Source organism: Leptodactylus fuscus, chromosome 5, assembly GCF_031893055.1.
Source record: "Leptodactylus fuscus isolate aLepFus1 chromosome 5, aLepFus1.hap2, whole genome shotgun sequence".
Lineage (NCBI taxonomy): Eukaryota > Metazoa > Chordata > Amphibia > Anura > Leptodactylidae > Leptodactylus > Leptodactylus fuscus.
Window position 1 is genome coordinate 214,109,770 of NC_134269.1, and position 14,804 is coordinate 214,124,573.

The 14,804-nt window shown below is 47.6% G+C and overlaps 1 protein-coding gene across 1 annotated transcript; it reads left to right on the top strand.

Annotated features, from left to right (window-relative positions):
* Positions 1-999: 999 nt before the first annotated feature.
* Positions 1,000-10,848, top strand: LOC142204102 (E3 ubiquitin/ISG15 ligase TRIM25-like). Its single transcript, XM_075275361.1, has 3 exons — positions 1,000-1,122; positions 9,192-10,134; positions 10,297-10,848. Exons 1-3 carry the CDS (start codon positions 1,009-1,011, stop codon positions 10,815-10,817), a joined length of 1,578 nt encoding a protein of 525 aa, XP_075131462.1. The 5' UTR covers positions 1,000-1,008; the 3' UTR covers positions 10,818-10,848.
* Positions 10,849-14,804: the final 3,956 nt, after the last annotated feature.

Sequence of the window (14,804 nt, forward strand, 5' to 3'; positions counted from 1 at the left end):
GCTCCTGGAAAAAGCTCCTGAGCGGCTCTCATTGATTTCAATAGGAGCCGTCTTTTTGGTCAGGGTTTTTGAGGGGATTACGGCCTCAAAACCCTGACCGAAAAACTCATTGTGAACTTACCCTAAGGCTAGTTCACACGGGCATAGAGGGGGCGGATTATGGCACGTAATCCATGTCATAATCCGCCCCCTCACAGTGGTGGTCTATGTGGACCGCCAGGCTACTTTTTTCCGTAAAAAGCAGGCTGCCCTTTCTTCAGGCAACTCGTTGAGCTGCGGCGTCCACAACCTCCAGAATCGGCCCATTCATTTGAGCCTGCTCCAGAGGGGGAAGCCTCGACAGTCGTAGCGGCGGGTTTTGACCAGAGAGTGACATGGCTCCCTGCATCACTCTCAGTGCCAAAAACCGCCCCCCAATCCCCAAACTTCACGAATATTTGCAAAATGAATCCCGTAAAGTTCCCCCATCTCTAGTTGTGACTTATCTTCATCCTGCAGTGAATGATTCTGTCACCAGTTCACAGATTGTCCTTCCTTGGACCTTTTGGCCCTTCTTAAAGTCATAGAAATCCTTTTGCTTCCTCATTTTTCTTGCTTACGACACATCAACTTAAAGAAAAGCCGACTAATATATAAATCCTTTACAGGTGCCATTGTATCAAGATGTAATGTATTGCTCTGGAAGTGGTTTTAATGTAATGGCTGATTGATGTGTATTTTACAGTGTTATTTCTCTGCTCTCCTCATTGCACAACAGACTATAATACTGGAGAAGAAGTGAGAGAGATGCCCCTGATCACAGGAGCTTACACTCTAATGGGGGCCGAGTATAGACATGGAGAAACCCAATTCCCTCCCTTTAACTGTAACCAAAGACAAGACCTCTGTTCCCATCTAGCAGATTATAGGGTTAATAGTCAGCTCTCACTGCAGGTTGTGTAATGTCTTATGTGCTGGAACACGCCCTGTAAGATACTTTCAGTTTCGTTCATTGTAAATCCGGAAGCCATGGCGTCTGCTGATGTGAGAGACGAGCTGCTCTGCTCCATCTGTCTGACCATTTATACTGATCCTGTAACCCTGAGATGTGGACACAACTTCTGCCGGGTCTGTATTGATCAGGTCCTGAATACACAGGATGGGTCTGGAGTTTATTCCTGTCCTGAATGTAGAGCAGAGTTTCAGGAGCGGCCTGTACTGATGAGGGACCTAGCTCTACGTAATGTAGTAGAACGTGTCCTGTCTACTGAGCCCCATCAGGAGGAGATCACCGGGATCTGCTGCACTTACTGTATTCACTCTCCTGTACCTGCTGTGAAGTCCTGTCTACTCTGTGAAGCTTCTCTGTGTGACGGTCACCTAAAAATTCATATAAAGTCAACAGAACACGTCCTGTATCCAGGACAAACCTGGAGAAGAGGAAATGTTCTGTCCATAAGAAGATCCTGGAATATTACTGTACTAAGAAAGCTGCTTGTATCTGTGTGTCCTGTAGTTTGGCCAAAGAACATAGAGGACATCAAGTGGAGATGCTGGATGAGGCCTTTGAGAAGAAGAAGAAGAAGAAGAAACTGAGAAATGTTCTCCAGAAACTGAACACAAAGAGAGAGAAGACTGAGGAGAGAGTCCAGAGTCTGAAGGAGCGCTTGAGAAAAACTCAAACAGCATCTGGAGAAACCAAGAGAGTCACTGCCCTATTTATAGACATCAGGAGACGGCTGGACGACCTGGAGAAGAAGATCCTGAGTAAGATCTCCAGGCAGGAGGAGCAGCGGTCATTGTCACTCTGGTTTGTTCAGAGTCCCAGAAAAAGAAGTGTTCGCCTTGCGATTTGGCCTGACTAGGCCCATTCATTGGGCCTAATCCGGAGCGGAGTGCGGAGCTGGAGGCCTGTGCAGTGCTACCCGTATTTTGTTCCAATCCAAAAAACCCCGTGTGAACTTACCCTTAGGGACAGGAACGTTTCCTCTGTTTTTTTTATTTTTTGCACATTTCCAGGGGTTTTTCAGATTTTTTTTAAGAACATACGATATGGATTCTGTATATTGGCCTCCATATGGTGGTATTATGTGGATTGTATTAGGCAGTAATATCTACGTACTATATGGCAATGGTATACGGTATAATGTGTACTTAAAAACAACAATAACTAGTGTGTAACAGTATTATTAACAGTAGGTTTATAATTTTAATAGTCACAGTGTCCCCCATAACAGTACAACCAGTAGCAGTGATAGTCACAAGGCCCCCATAACAGTACAACCAGTAGCAGTGATAGTCACAAGGCCCCCATAACAGTACAACCAGTAGCAGTGATAGTCACAAGGCCCCCATAAAGGCCACAATGACCCTATAGGAACAAAAACAACATTTTACAAATAAACATTAATAATTGACTGAAGTGAAGTAAGTTGTGATAGCTTTATTGACTTCACTACCCAAAAGTAGCCTCTGAGAGACTGTATATAGGGCAAATAGGAAGCACTTTTACACCTTCTTGGTGAGACCAAATGTCTGATCTGATTTAATCATTTACTTATCTACCTAAGATGTAACTGCAGGATGAGATTTGCAGCAATCCCACATTTCTATCCGGGGTCGGTATTTTTTGTGTCGTTCATTGTGTTGGGCTACTTTTATCCTACCACATGAGCCCTTTGATAAAATTGGTGCTATCCAAAACTAATTAATATATATATAAAAGATAAAGTTATCCTCAGACGCAGATGGGACAGGACCTGGAATCCAGGACTGTCCCACTAAGACAATAGGGAGGTATGGAGTAGATGTAATTTGGCTAGTGAATTCAGCCATTACACCAGTTATCATATGACACACGTATAACGCCAGTACTATAACCAGCTGCCAGACTTTCAAGGTTATTTTATTTTGAGGTCTTGAACTTTCATCCAGCGACAGCACGTCAGATCTTAAAAACTTTTATAGAGATGCTGAAAGTACATCTGGTTCGGGGTCATTATTTTTTACCAGGTCTGGTCTGAGATCTGCATTTCCCTAACTGAACAACCAAAGATACAGGTTCAGAATATATATGAGAAAGTGCTGGGGACATAAAATATATAATCAAGATCGCACACAAATGGTTGGAAATAGAGAATTGTGATAAAAATAAAAACAAATTAAAAATCTTATTTAAAAAAAAATGAAGATAGAAAAAATGAAAAAGCAAAAATAAATGATACAAATTGTCACAGAATCTGCAGCTAATAAGACTTCCCTATCCTGAAATAATAAGATATCCCCAGGGCCGGCGTCAGCGCACGGCATAGTCAGGCAAGTGCCGGGGCCCACAGAGCCTCTGGGGGCCCCCCGGCACTTGCCTGTCACAATTTCAGCTCATCGGCGTCCGTCCGCCGATGAGCTGGAATACATACGCGATGCAGGAGCTGTGAGATCAGCTCCTGCTTTAAAGCTCCGGCCCGGCTTGCGTGTGTAGGCGTGATGACGTCATCGCATCACGCCTACACACGCAAGCCGGTCCGGAGCTAAGCAGGAGCTGATCTCACAGCTCCTGCATCGCGTATGTGACTGGAGATGGGAGCATCGGGGGAACGATGGAAGGTGAGTGATAGAAGGTGAGTGTAAGTGTTTGTTTTGTATTACATATTAAGGTGAAACATAATGAAGGGGGCCCATGAAACTGGGGGGCAAATGAAGGGGAGGGGGGGGAACGGCATGACACTACACGACACTGGAGAAGATGAAGGGGGTGGGGAGAGAACGGCATGAAACTGGGGACAAAGATGGAGGGGGCCCAAAGAAACTGGGGGGCAAATGAAGGGGAGGGGGGGAACAGCATGACACTAGGGCAGATGGAGGGGGGGAGAACAGCATGACACTGGGGCAGATGGAGGGGGGAGAACAGCATGACACTGGGGCAGATGAAGGGGGTGGGGAGAGAACGGCATGGAACTGGGGACAGAGATGGAGGGGGCCCAATGAAACTGAAGGGGCAAATGAAGGGGAGGGGGGAACAGCATGACACTGGGGCAGAGACGGGGGACATGAAACTGTGGGCAGATGAATGGGGAGAACGTGATGAAACTGGGGGAGAGATGGAGGGGGGGCATATAATTTACAGGTGACTGTAGGAGGATTATACTGTGTGGGAGCACATAATAAATGAATGAGAATGGGTGGAATCAACATAAAAGTGGGTGGAGCTAAATTTGCAGCGGCGCGCAGAGCATTTTGCCCCTCTTTCTACTCTTTAAAAGATTGGGAGGTATGGCGTTGGTGACGCCACACTCCTGCATGACGTCACTCGCTTCATCTGCAACGCACAGTGTCTCGACTCCCCCACCTCCTTTACAAGGGGGCCCACTGAAGCTCTGTCGCCCAAGGGCCCATAAAAACCTGGAGCCGGCCCTGGATATCCCACAGTGGATACGGCCTTACTAATAACTAGAGATGAGCGAACACTAAAATGTCCAAGGTTCGAAATCCGATTCGAACAGCCGCACACTGTTCGACTGTTTGAACGGATTTCGAACCCCATTATAGTCTATGGGGGGAAATGCTCATTTCAGGGGTACGCAACATTCGATAAAATTATACTTACCTAGTCCACGAGTGATGGTCGGGCTGGCTTCTGCTTGAAGTCTTCTTCCGGCGCAGCGTCCCCGCGGCGTCTTCCGGCTGTAATTCACTCTGCCTAGGCATCCGGTCTAGGCAGAGCCGACTGCACATGCGCAGTCAGCTCTTCTTAGGCCCGACATCCTGAGCAGAGCCGACTGTGCATGCGCATTCGGCTCTGCCTAGGCCAGATGCCTAGGCAGAGTGAATTCCAGACTGAAGACGCCGCGGGGACGCCTTCTCTTAAAGGTAAGAGAAGAACCAGCGTTGATTGGCAGAATGTATAGCATTCTGCCAATCAACGCTGGTTCTGCATCGAACATTAAACTTCGAACAGCTAGCAGTGTTCGATCAAGTAGTGTTCGATCGAATACCGTAGTATTCGATCGAACACCTACTCGATCGAACACTACTCGCTCATCTCTACTAATAACCTATTTCTGGCCATTGTCTCCGCCATGTGATAACTTACTACAACACTACCATTAGTTCCTTTTGTACGACCATTAGATCACTCCAATGTAACACCCGGTGTTATCGGGAAGTCTATCATCCCAGCACTGGCCAAGTACAACCCTGTATAGCTTCCATCATCCCACATATATACAGGGCAGTATAGCCATGGTGACAGCCACAGACACCCCCACCATCATCATGGAGGACTTCAACATCCCCATTAACAAAGACCAACCCCCCCACCCACCCCGCCTCCAGTCTCTCACCGCCTCCTTTGGTCTCTCCCAATGGTCCTCCTCTGCCACCCACATAACGGGGGGCACACTAGACCTCATATTCATTCACCTCCATATGCAGCCTCTCTAATTCTCCATCCACGCTCTCTGACCACAACCTGCTGACATTCTCTGCCCTCTCCAGTAGATCCCCCAATCCCTAAACCAACACGCCCCCAAAGGAACCTAAACCTTCTTGACATCCACACGCTCTCAGACTCTCTCCTACCACTCGCTGATATAGCCTCACTCCAGGACACTGATGCCTTCTATAATACCACCATCACCTCAGTGCTTGACTCTGTGGCCCCCTTCACAACCACTAGAGCCCGACCTATCAACAGGCAACCCTGGCACACTGACCTGACCAAAAACCTGAGACATACCGTGCGGGTTGCAAAGCGCCTCTGGAAGAAAAAACCCTCCCAGGAGGATTTCCTCAGTTACAAAGAGGCAGTTCTCGCATTTAAGAACGCACTCACCAGTGGGCAGTTGAAGGGGGAAGAACAGCATGAAACTGGGGACAGAGATGGAAGGGGGGACATGAAACTGGGGGTAGAGGAAGGGTATATATGAAACTGGGGGAGAGATGAGGGGGGGCATATAATTTACGGGTGACTGTAGGAGGATTATACTGTGTGGGAGCACATGAAAAATGAATGAGAATGGGCGGAGTCAACAGAAAAGTGGGCGGAGCAAAATTTGTCGCTGCGCGCAGAGCGCACAGCACATTTTCTCCCTCTTTCTACTTTTCAAAAGTTGGGAGGTATGGCATTGGTAACAGCACACTTCTGTGTGGCATCACTCGCTTCATCTGCAACGCGCAGTGTCCCAACTCCCCTGCCTCCTCCACAAAGGGGCCCACTGAGGCTCTGTCGCCCAAGGGCCCATAAACACCTGGAGCAGGCCCTGGCTGTACCCCCTCTCACAGAATTCACCACACTACTCCCTGGGGCCAAAAATGGTGGGAGAAGCCCAGGTACCCGCGCTGAAACCGGAGAAGACGCTGACGACGGCTGTACACTTCCCATGCCCACCTCCCCAGCATGTACTATCACACTCTGAGTTGGTAACAGGGGAATGGTAGAAGATAAGACAGATGCACACTCATCTGACTGCCGTGACCCCATCAGTCGACTATCCTGCGTCCAGTTGCGGTGTCATCATGAGATCCCTCTGAAGGCCAACCACAGATACTTGAATGGCAGAGGAGACAGCACCAACTGAAGACTGCAGCCTTCTATCCCCGGCGGAGGAAGAAGACGACGGAGTCGGAGACTGCGACAAATCTCTCAAGCTGCTGCCAAGGCCTAGGGTACCTAGCCCGTCATCACCACCATGCAGGGGGCCTCAAGATTACAGCCCTGTCCCAAGAGCACCAACATTGCGCTGGGCTGCTGCCTGTGCAGCCGAACCTGGTCCGGACCCCTGCAATGGTGGAAACGTGGCCTGCTGCACCACAGGTTTCCTCCCCCTCCTGGATTGCTTGGAGGAAACGGACCTATCGGCAGCCTGGGTTGGAGGGTCCATAGAGGGGCTCCTTCTGCGGCGCTGTGCTCCTGGGGCCTCTTCATAGCAGAGGTCTGGTCCTCCGAGGCCGTCTGGGGGATGTATGGGGAGCCACAGCAGGGGTCTCCCCAGGCCCCTGAAGCAGAGTCTGCAGCTGCTCATAAAGCCACTGCTGTCCTCTCACCTCTGCAAATGCTCTGAGCTGAGCAATCATCTTATCAAAACCTGCCATCACACTGGTCTGTGAAGTGAATCTCATTAACAGCAGCAGTGGGGGAGGGTAAAGCTTCCCCATTGTGATACCAGTGCAACTTTCCCCGGGCTTTTCCTATAAGCCCTGTGCTTCAACCAAACCAGGATGCAACCTACCACAGCATCCTACAACCTGGCCAATCGCTGCAGTCCACTCGAGTCCAGGTCATGGGAGGCCTCCCCCAGTCTGTGCCTTCAGTTCAGCCTCCTCTCTTTCAGTTTCATTTCTTGTAGATCTGGAAGCCATGGCGTCTGCTGATCTGAGAGACGAGCTGCTCTGCTCCATCTGTCTGACCATTTATACTGATCCTGTAATGTTGAGATGTGGACAGTACATCTGGTTCGGGGTCATTATTTTTTACCGGGTCTGGTCTGAGATCTGCATTTCCTTAACTGAACAACCAAAGATACAGGTTCAGAATATATATGAGAAAGTGCTGGGAACATAAAATATATAATCAAGATCGCACGGAAATGGTTGGAAATAGAGAATTGTGATAAAAATAAAAACAAATTAAAAATCTTATTAAAAAAAAAAAATGAAAATAAAAAAAATTAATGATATAAATTGTCACAGAATCTGCAGCTAGTAAGACTTCCCTATCCTGATATGATATCCCACAGTGGACATGGCCCACCTAATAACCTATTTTTGGACATTGTCCCCGCCATGTGATAACTTACTACAACACTACCATTATTTCCTTTTGTACGGCCACTGGATCACCCCAATGTAACACCCAGTGTTATCAGGGAGTCTACCATGCCAGCACTGACCAGGTATAACCCTGTATAGCTTCCATCAATCCATACATATACAGGTAAGTATAGCCATGGTGACAACTTATAACATGGGCAGAATCTTCTTCATTTATTTGCTGTTTTCCGGCTCCATCAAAGCTCAAGATGGCGGTGGGCGAGTATTTTCTATCACAAGGGTGGAAGCTTCCCTGTTGTGACACCAGCGCAACAGCCACTCGTTTTCCCGGCCTTTTCCTATAAGCCCTGTGCTTCAACCAAACCAGCATGCAACCTACCACAGCATCCTACAATCTGTCCAATCGCTGTAGTCCACGTCATGGAAGGCTATGCCTTCTGTCCAGCCTCCTCTCTGTCCGTTCCAGTTGTGGTGTCATCACGAGATCCCTCTGAAGGCCAACGACAGGTACTTGAATGGCAGAGGAGACAGCACCAACTGAAGACTGCGCCCTTCTATCCCCAGCGGAGGAAGAAGACGACTGAGCTGGAGACTGTGATAAATCTCTCATGCTGCTGCCAAGGCCTAGGGTACCTAGCCCGCCATCACCACCATGCAGGGGGCCTGCGGATTGCAGCCCCGTCCCAAGAGCACCGATATCACGCTGGGCTGATGCCTGTGCAGCCGAACCTGATCCGAACACCTGCCGCCATCTTGTAATGGGGGAAACGCGGCCTGCCGCACCACAGGATTTCTCCTTCTCCAGGATTGCCTGGAGGAAACTGACCTACCGGCAGCCTAAGTTGGAGGGTCCATAGAGGGGCTCCTTCTGTGCACTGTGCTCTTGGGGCCTTTTCAGGGCTGAAGTGCGCGGAGGCCTGGTCCACTGGCGGCCGTCTGGGGAATGTATGAGGAGCCACAGCAGGGGTCACCCCAGGCCCCTGAAGCAGAGTCTGCAGTGGCTCCTGAAGCCACTGCTGTCCTCTCACCTCTGCTAATGCTCTGAGCTGAGCAATCATCTTATCAAAAGCTGCCATCACACTGGTCTGTGAAGTGAATCTCATTAACAGCAGCAGTGGGGGAGGGGAAAGCTTCTCTATTGTGATACCAGTGCAACTTTCCCGGGCTTTTCTTATAAGCCCTGAGCCTCAACCTAACCAGGATGCAACCTACAACAGCATCCTACAACCTGGCCAATCGCTGCAGTCCACTCGAGTCCAGGCCTCCCTCTAGGTGGTGCCTTCAGTCCAGTCTCCTCTCTTTCAGTTTCATTTCTTGTAGATCTGGAAGCCATGTCGTCTGCTGATCTGAGAGAAGAGCTGCTCTGCTCCATCTGTCTGAGAACCTATACCGATCCTGTAATGTTGAGATGTGGACACAACCTCTGCTGGGTCTGTATTGGTCAGGTCCTGAATATACAGGACGAGTCTGGAGTTTATTCCTGTCCTGAATGTAGAGAAGAGTTTCAGGAGCGGCCTGTAATACAGATGAACATAACTCTATGTAATGTAGTAGAAAGTATCCGGTCTACTGAGCAACATCAGAAGGAGATCACCAGGATCTGCTGCACTTACTGTATTCACTCTCCTGTACCTGCTGTGAAGACCTGTCTGATGTGTGAAGCTTCTCTGTGTGATGGTCACCTAAAAGTTCATATCAAGGCAGGAGAACACGTCCTAACTGAGCCCACTATGTCCCTAGAGAAGAGGAAATGTTCTGTCCATAAGAAGATCCTGGAATATTACTGTACTGAGGACGCTGCTTGTGTCTGTGTGTCCTGCTGTCTGATTGGAAAACATAATGGACATAAGATGGAGTCTCTAGATGAGGCCTCTGAGAAGAAGAAGAAGAAACTGAGAAATGTTCTCCAGAAACTGATCACAAAGAGAGAGGAGACTGAGGAAAGAGTCCAGAGTCTGCAGGAGAGCAGGAGAAAAGCTCGAGAGAAAGCATCTGGAGAAGCCGAGAGAGTCACTGCCCTGTTTATAGACATCAGGGGACGACTGGACGACCTGGAGAAGAAGATCCAGAGTGAGCTCTCCAGGCAGGAGGAGCAGCGGTCACTGTCACTGTCTGATATGATCCAGAAGCTGGAAATAAAGAAGGCCGAGCTGTCCATGAAGATGCGGCACATTGAGGAGCTGTGTAACATGACTGATCCACTGACTGTCTTACAGGATCCAGACACAGGTGACTTGTGTGATCCTGAGGAGGGGGGAGGTGATGAGGACACAGGGGGACATGATAAGACACATGATGTAGATGTGGATGGAATTACAGGGACGTTACATGCAGGTCTCTCTGATATAATGACATATCTACAGACCATCTCACCTGCAAAACCAGAAGAAATGAGGCCACAACCCCCCAGCGCCCGATCTCTGCCCAGTCACACCCAAGATTTACCTGTGTCAGGTACAGAATATGGGGGTGATGGTGTAATAGTCAGGACTGGGGGTGTTGGGGGGGAGGTAACGGCTGCAGGAGAGGGAGGGATCTATGGGCAGGGTCCTGCAGACATATTACTAGATGTAAATACAGCTGCTAATGATATCCGAGTATCAGACGACCTGAAAACTGTAACCTGGACAGGAATAACACAGGATCGTCCAGAAGCAGTTGAGAGATTCCAGGATTGGTCTCAGGTGATAAGTATCAGGGGATTTACCTCAGGGCGACATTACTGGGATATGGAGATCAGTAGATCATTGGAGTGGATGGTGGGGATGTGTTATCCCAGTATGGACAGGAGGGGGCAGCAGTCATACATTGGATATAATAACAAGTCCTGGAGTTTATATGGAGAGCAGTGGTATAATCAGTATTCAGTGGTACATGACAGTAAAGAGATCCGGTTACCTCACGAGATCTCCAGTAATAGGTTGAGGATCTGTCTGGATTATGAGGCCGGGCAGTTGTCCTTCTATGAGCTGTGTGACCCCATCAGACACTTACACACCTTCACTGCCACCTTCACCGAGCCCCTTCATGCTGCATTATGGGCATTGGATGGTTCTATAAAGATATTATAGAGCTGGCTTTGAAGGTTTGTCCGCCATGAATCTTCTCTTCCTTCGGCTCCTGACATCTTATCTTATGGCTGTTCTTAAACTAATATTAAGAAGTTGAAGTATCTCTTCTTCTCCTTCCCTACGTACCACTATATACAGGCCCATACCGGCTCCCCCGATGTTATAGTTTGATATCATAGTTAACATTTTTATCTTCTGTAATTTTACTTTACGTTAATAAAATTATTTGAATCTGAGATATTGTGAGAGAAGAATCTGAAAAATCCTACATGGAGGACTGTTCTGTCTGTTTGAAAAAAATAGACATTAAGGGCCCCTTAAAGATATAACGTGCGTCTTGTTGCGTGCGTCTTTATGCGCGCAAAAAGATGCACGTTAAACGAAAGAGCCATTGAACTCAATGGCTAACTACATTCTACACGTGTATTTTTACATGTGTAAAATGGAAAGAACTCACGGCGCGTATACCGAATACACAGAGCGTAACTTCCGTGTGAAGGGGCCCCAAGTGTCCATTTATTATTTTTTTTAACACTGAGGTCTATGGGCAACGGACATATAGCGGACAGTAACTGATAGCCATCAATTACTGTCCATTTGTGTCCGATATGATAGGTGTCTGTTTTTATGGGGGGGGGGAATTTAAACGGACACCTTGTGAGCGGACACCAACGCTAGTGTGAACCCTGCCTTACCTGATTCACTTAATGTATCGCTTATAATATTCTCCGTTTCTTTGGTTGTTTTATTGTTCTCCTTTCTGAGCTTGTGCAAATAAAGAATGTCCAGGAATAACGCACAGTATTCTGCGTCTGTTTCCATTCTTCATACATTTGCTAGCCAAAATAATAAATGCTTAAGAAATAACAGACACTTACCGTCCCTCATAAGTCCATTATTATTAGTCAACCTCAAAGTCCAGCGCCCTGCACTATTATGTCATCCAATATAACATACACTAACAGACAGCAGATCAAATCCCATTGTAATCATTGGGATTTTTAATGAATCTTTGACAGATCTATTAGTGTCCATTGTTAATATTTTCTGACAGTTGCTAGCAACAGTAGTGTGAACACAACCTAACTATACATATGTTCTCAGCTAGCAGATTATAGGAATAATAGAGAAGTCTTAGCAGCAGACAGGTGGTGGCAATAACTAAATCACACTTGCAGCCAGTTGAAATGGATTAAAGTTGACTCCACCTCTGTCCTGTGCCCTTGTGTGACCACATTGAGCATGGAGAGAAGAAAGAAGACCAAAGAACTGTCTGAGGACTTGAGAAGCAAAATTGTGAGGAAGCATGAGCAATCTCAAGACTACAAGTCCATCGCCAAAGACCTAAATGTTCTTGTGTCTACCGTGCGCAGTGTCATCAAGAAGTGTAAAGCCCATGGCCCTGTGGCTAACCTCCCTAGATGTGGACGCAAAAGAAACATTGACGAGAGATTTCACCGCAAGATTGTGCGGATGGTGGATAAAGAACCTCGACTAACATCCAAACAAGTCCAAGCTGCCCTGCAGTCCGAGGGTACAACAGTGTCACCCCGTACTATCCAGCGTCAGCGTCTGAATGAGAAGGGACTGTATGGTAGGAGACCCAGGAAGACCCCACTTCTTACCCAGAGACATAAGCCAGGCTGGAGTTTGCCAAAACTTACCTGAGAAAGCCAAAACCGTTCTGGAAGAATGTTCTCTGGTCAGAGGAGACAAAAGTAGGAAAAGGCCTCAACATAGAGTTTACAGGAAAAAAAAGAGGCCTTCAAAGAGAAGAAGACGCCCCCTACAGTCAGACATGGCGGAGATACGCTGATGTTTTGGGGTTGCTTTGCTGCCTCTGGCACTGGACTGCTTGACCGTGTGCATGGCATTATGAAGTCTGAAGACGACCAACACATTGTGCAGCATCATGTAGGGCCCAGTGTGAGAAAGCTGGGTCTCCCTCAGAGGTCAGGGCTCTTCCAGCAGGACAAGGACCCAAAACACACTTCAGGTCAGCACTAGAAAATGGTGGTGAGAGAAAGCCCTTGAGACTTGTAAAGTGGCAGCAATGAGTCCAGCCCTGAATCCCATAGAACACCTGTGGGGGAGGGGGAGAGATCTCTTGGTGGCAGTTTGGAGAAGGCCCCCTTCACATCTCAGGGGGGACTGCGAGCAGTTTGCCAAAGAAGAAGGGTCTAAAATTCCAGCAGAGCCTTGTAAGAAACTCATTGCTGGTTACCAGAAGCGGTTGTGCGCAGTTATTGTGTCTAAAGGTTGTGCTACCAAGTATTAGGCTGAGGGCGCCAATACTTCTGTCCGGACCATTTTTGGAGTTTTGTGTAAAATGATCAATGATTTGACTTTTTTTTCATTCTCTTTTGTGTTTTTTCATTACAAGCAAAATAAATGAAGATATTACCAAAGAGTTTGTGCTTGTAATCATTATCTGGAAGACCACGAGGATTATCTGACAGAATTGCAGGGGGGGCCAATACTTTTGGCCAACACTGTACCACTATATACAGGCCGTATCTCAGGCCTATATCGGCTCCTCCGATGTTATAGTTTGACCTCATAGTTATTCCTGCTGTATAAGGAACATTTTTATCTTCTGAATTTTATTTTATGTTAAAGAGGACCTTTCATGGTTTGGGGCACAGGCAGTTCTATATACTGCTGAATTCAGCGCACTGTCGGCTTTCCCGATCTGTGCCCCGGGTAAAGAGCTATCGGTGCCGGTACCGTAGCTCTGTACAGTCAGAGGGGCGTTTCTGACAGTCTGTAAGGAACGTCCTTCTTCACAGCAGCGCCTATCGTGCTGTGCTGTCTGAGCGAGGAGGAACGCCCCCCTCCCCTCCTGATAATACTCGTCTATGGACTGTGTTACCAAGCAGTTCTCATATCATTGGGAAACCTAAAGACTCTGTTTTCTGTAGGAGACAGCGGCCCAGTAAGAGAAAGGATCCTGGTGTTACAAGTCCCAATGGCTCCCGCTATGAACACAATAAGCAGCTAAATAGTAACGGCACACGCTTATGTTACGGAGTAAATTTGGCCACAATACCGTTACTAATGGGTTACCAATACAGATAATAAATATCACGTAATAATAATAAAATAAGTTACCAATATATAATTAAAAACCACCCAAATTAATCAGACCATTTTTAAAACCAGTGTCCCCCCCATCTTTAGCTCAGGGACTAAAACCCCACTAATAAGACATTGTGACAGTCCATATACTTAAATCCTTTAGGGGCAGAGGGCAAGGGCTGCTCCATCTCTTAATCCTGGCAACAAAGGCCCAGAGCTGCTCACAGCACGGCCATTAAGGCCCCATTTAGCGTCCTGCAGCAAAAAACGTGATGTGGGACTGACTTAGTTCGCAGAGCTTTCCTCTGTGCACGTTCTGCTTCAGTTATACCTATATAGAATCTGCCGGCATTTCTGTAGGTATAATTGACAGGCTGCAACGATTATGGAAAGTGTGGTGTATCCGCAGCATAGATTTTACCGCTGTGTGTGGATTACTTCATGTGGTGACCTGATCTTAGGGTTAGATCACATGGCAGAAAATGTTGAGGTATTCCTGTCCATTTTCTGCCTCTGTTTTCTGGCTGCAAAGCTTGCTAAGAGGAAGCAGTTAGGTGTCAGGGCAGAGGACAGAAGGAATGCTTAACAATGGCGGTATATTTACATCTCTATACTTCCTCATTCTGACGTCTTGTCTTCAGGTAACAGAGCTCTAGGGTTTTTTTGGGGGGTGGGGGGTTAAAAAGGTTTGCTGATAAGTCTGCATCAAAGTCTGCGCACTGGGCAAAATGTCTTTGAATCTATCTATCGAGTATAATATTAGCGGTAGTAGGATCGCGGCCTGGGCCTGCTTGTCCCTGCGTCCTACAGTAGAAGGGGAAGCGAGGGGCGGCAGTGAGCAGGCCCAGGGAAGTAGGTAATGATACCGAAGAATTCTCATTTTGCTGTCATGTAAATTGTTGTATAGAT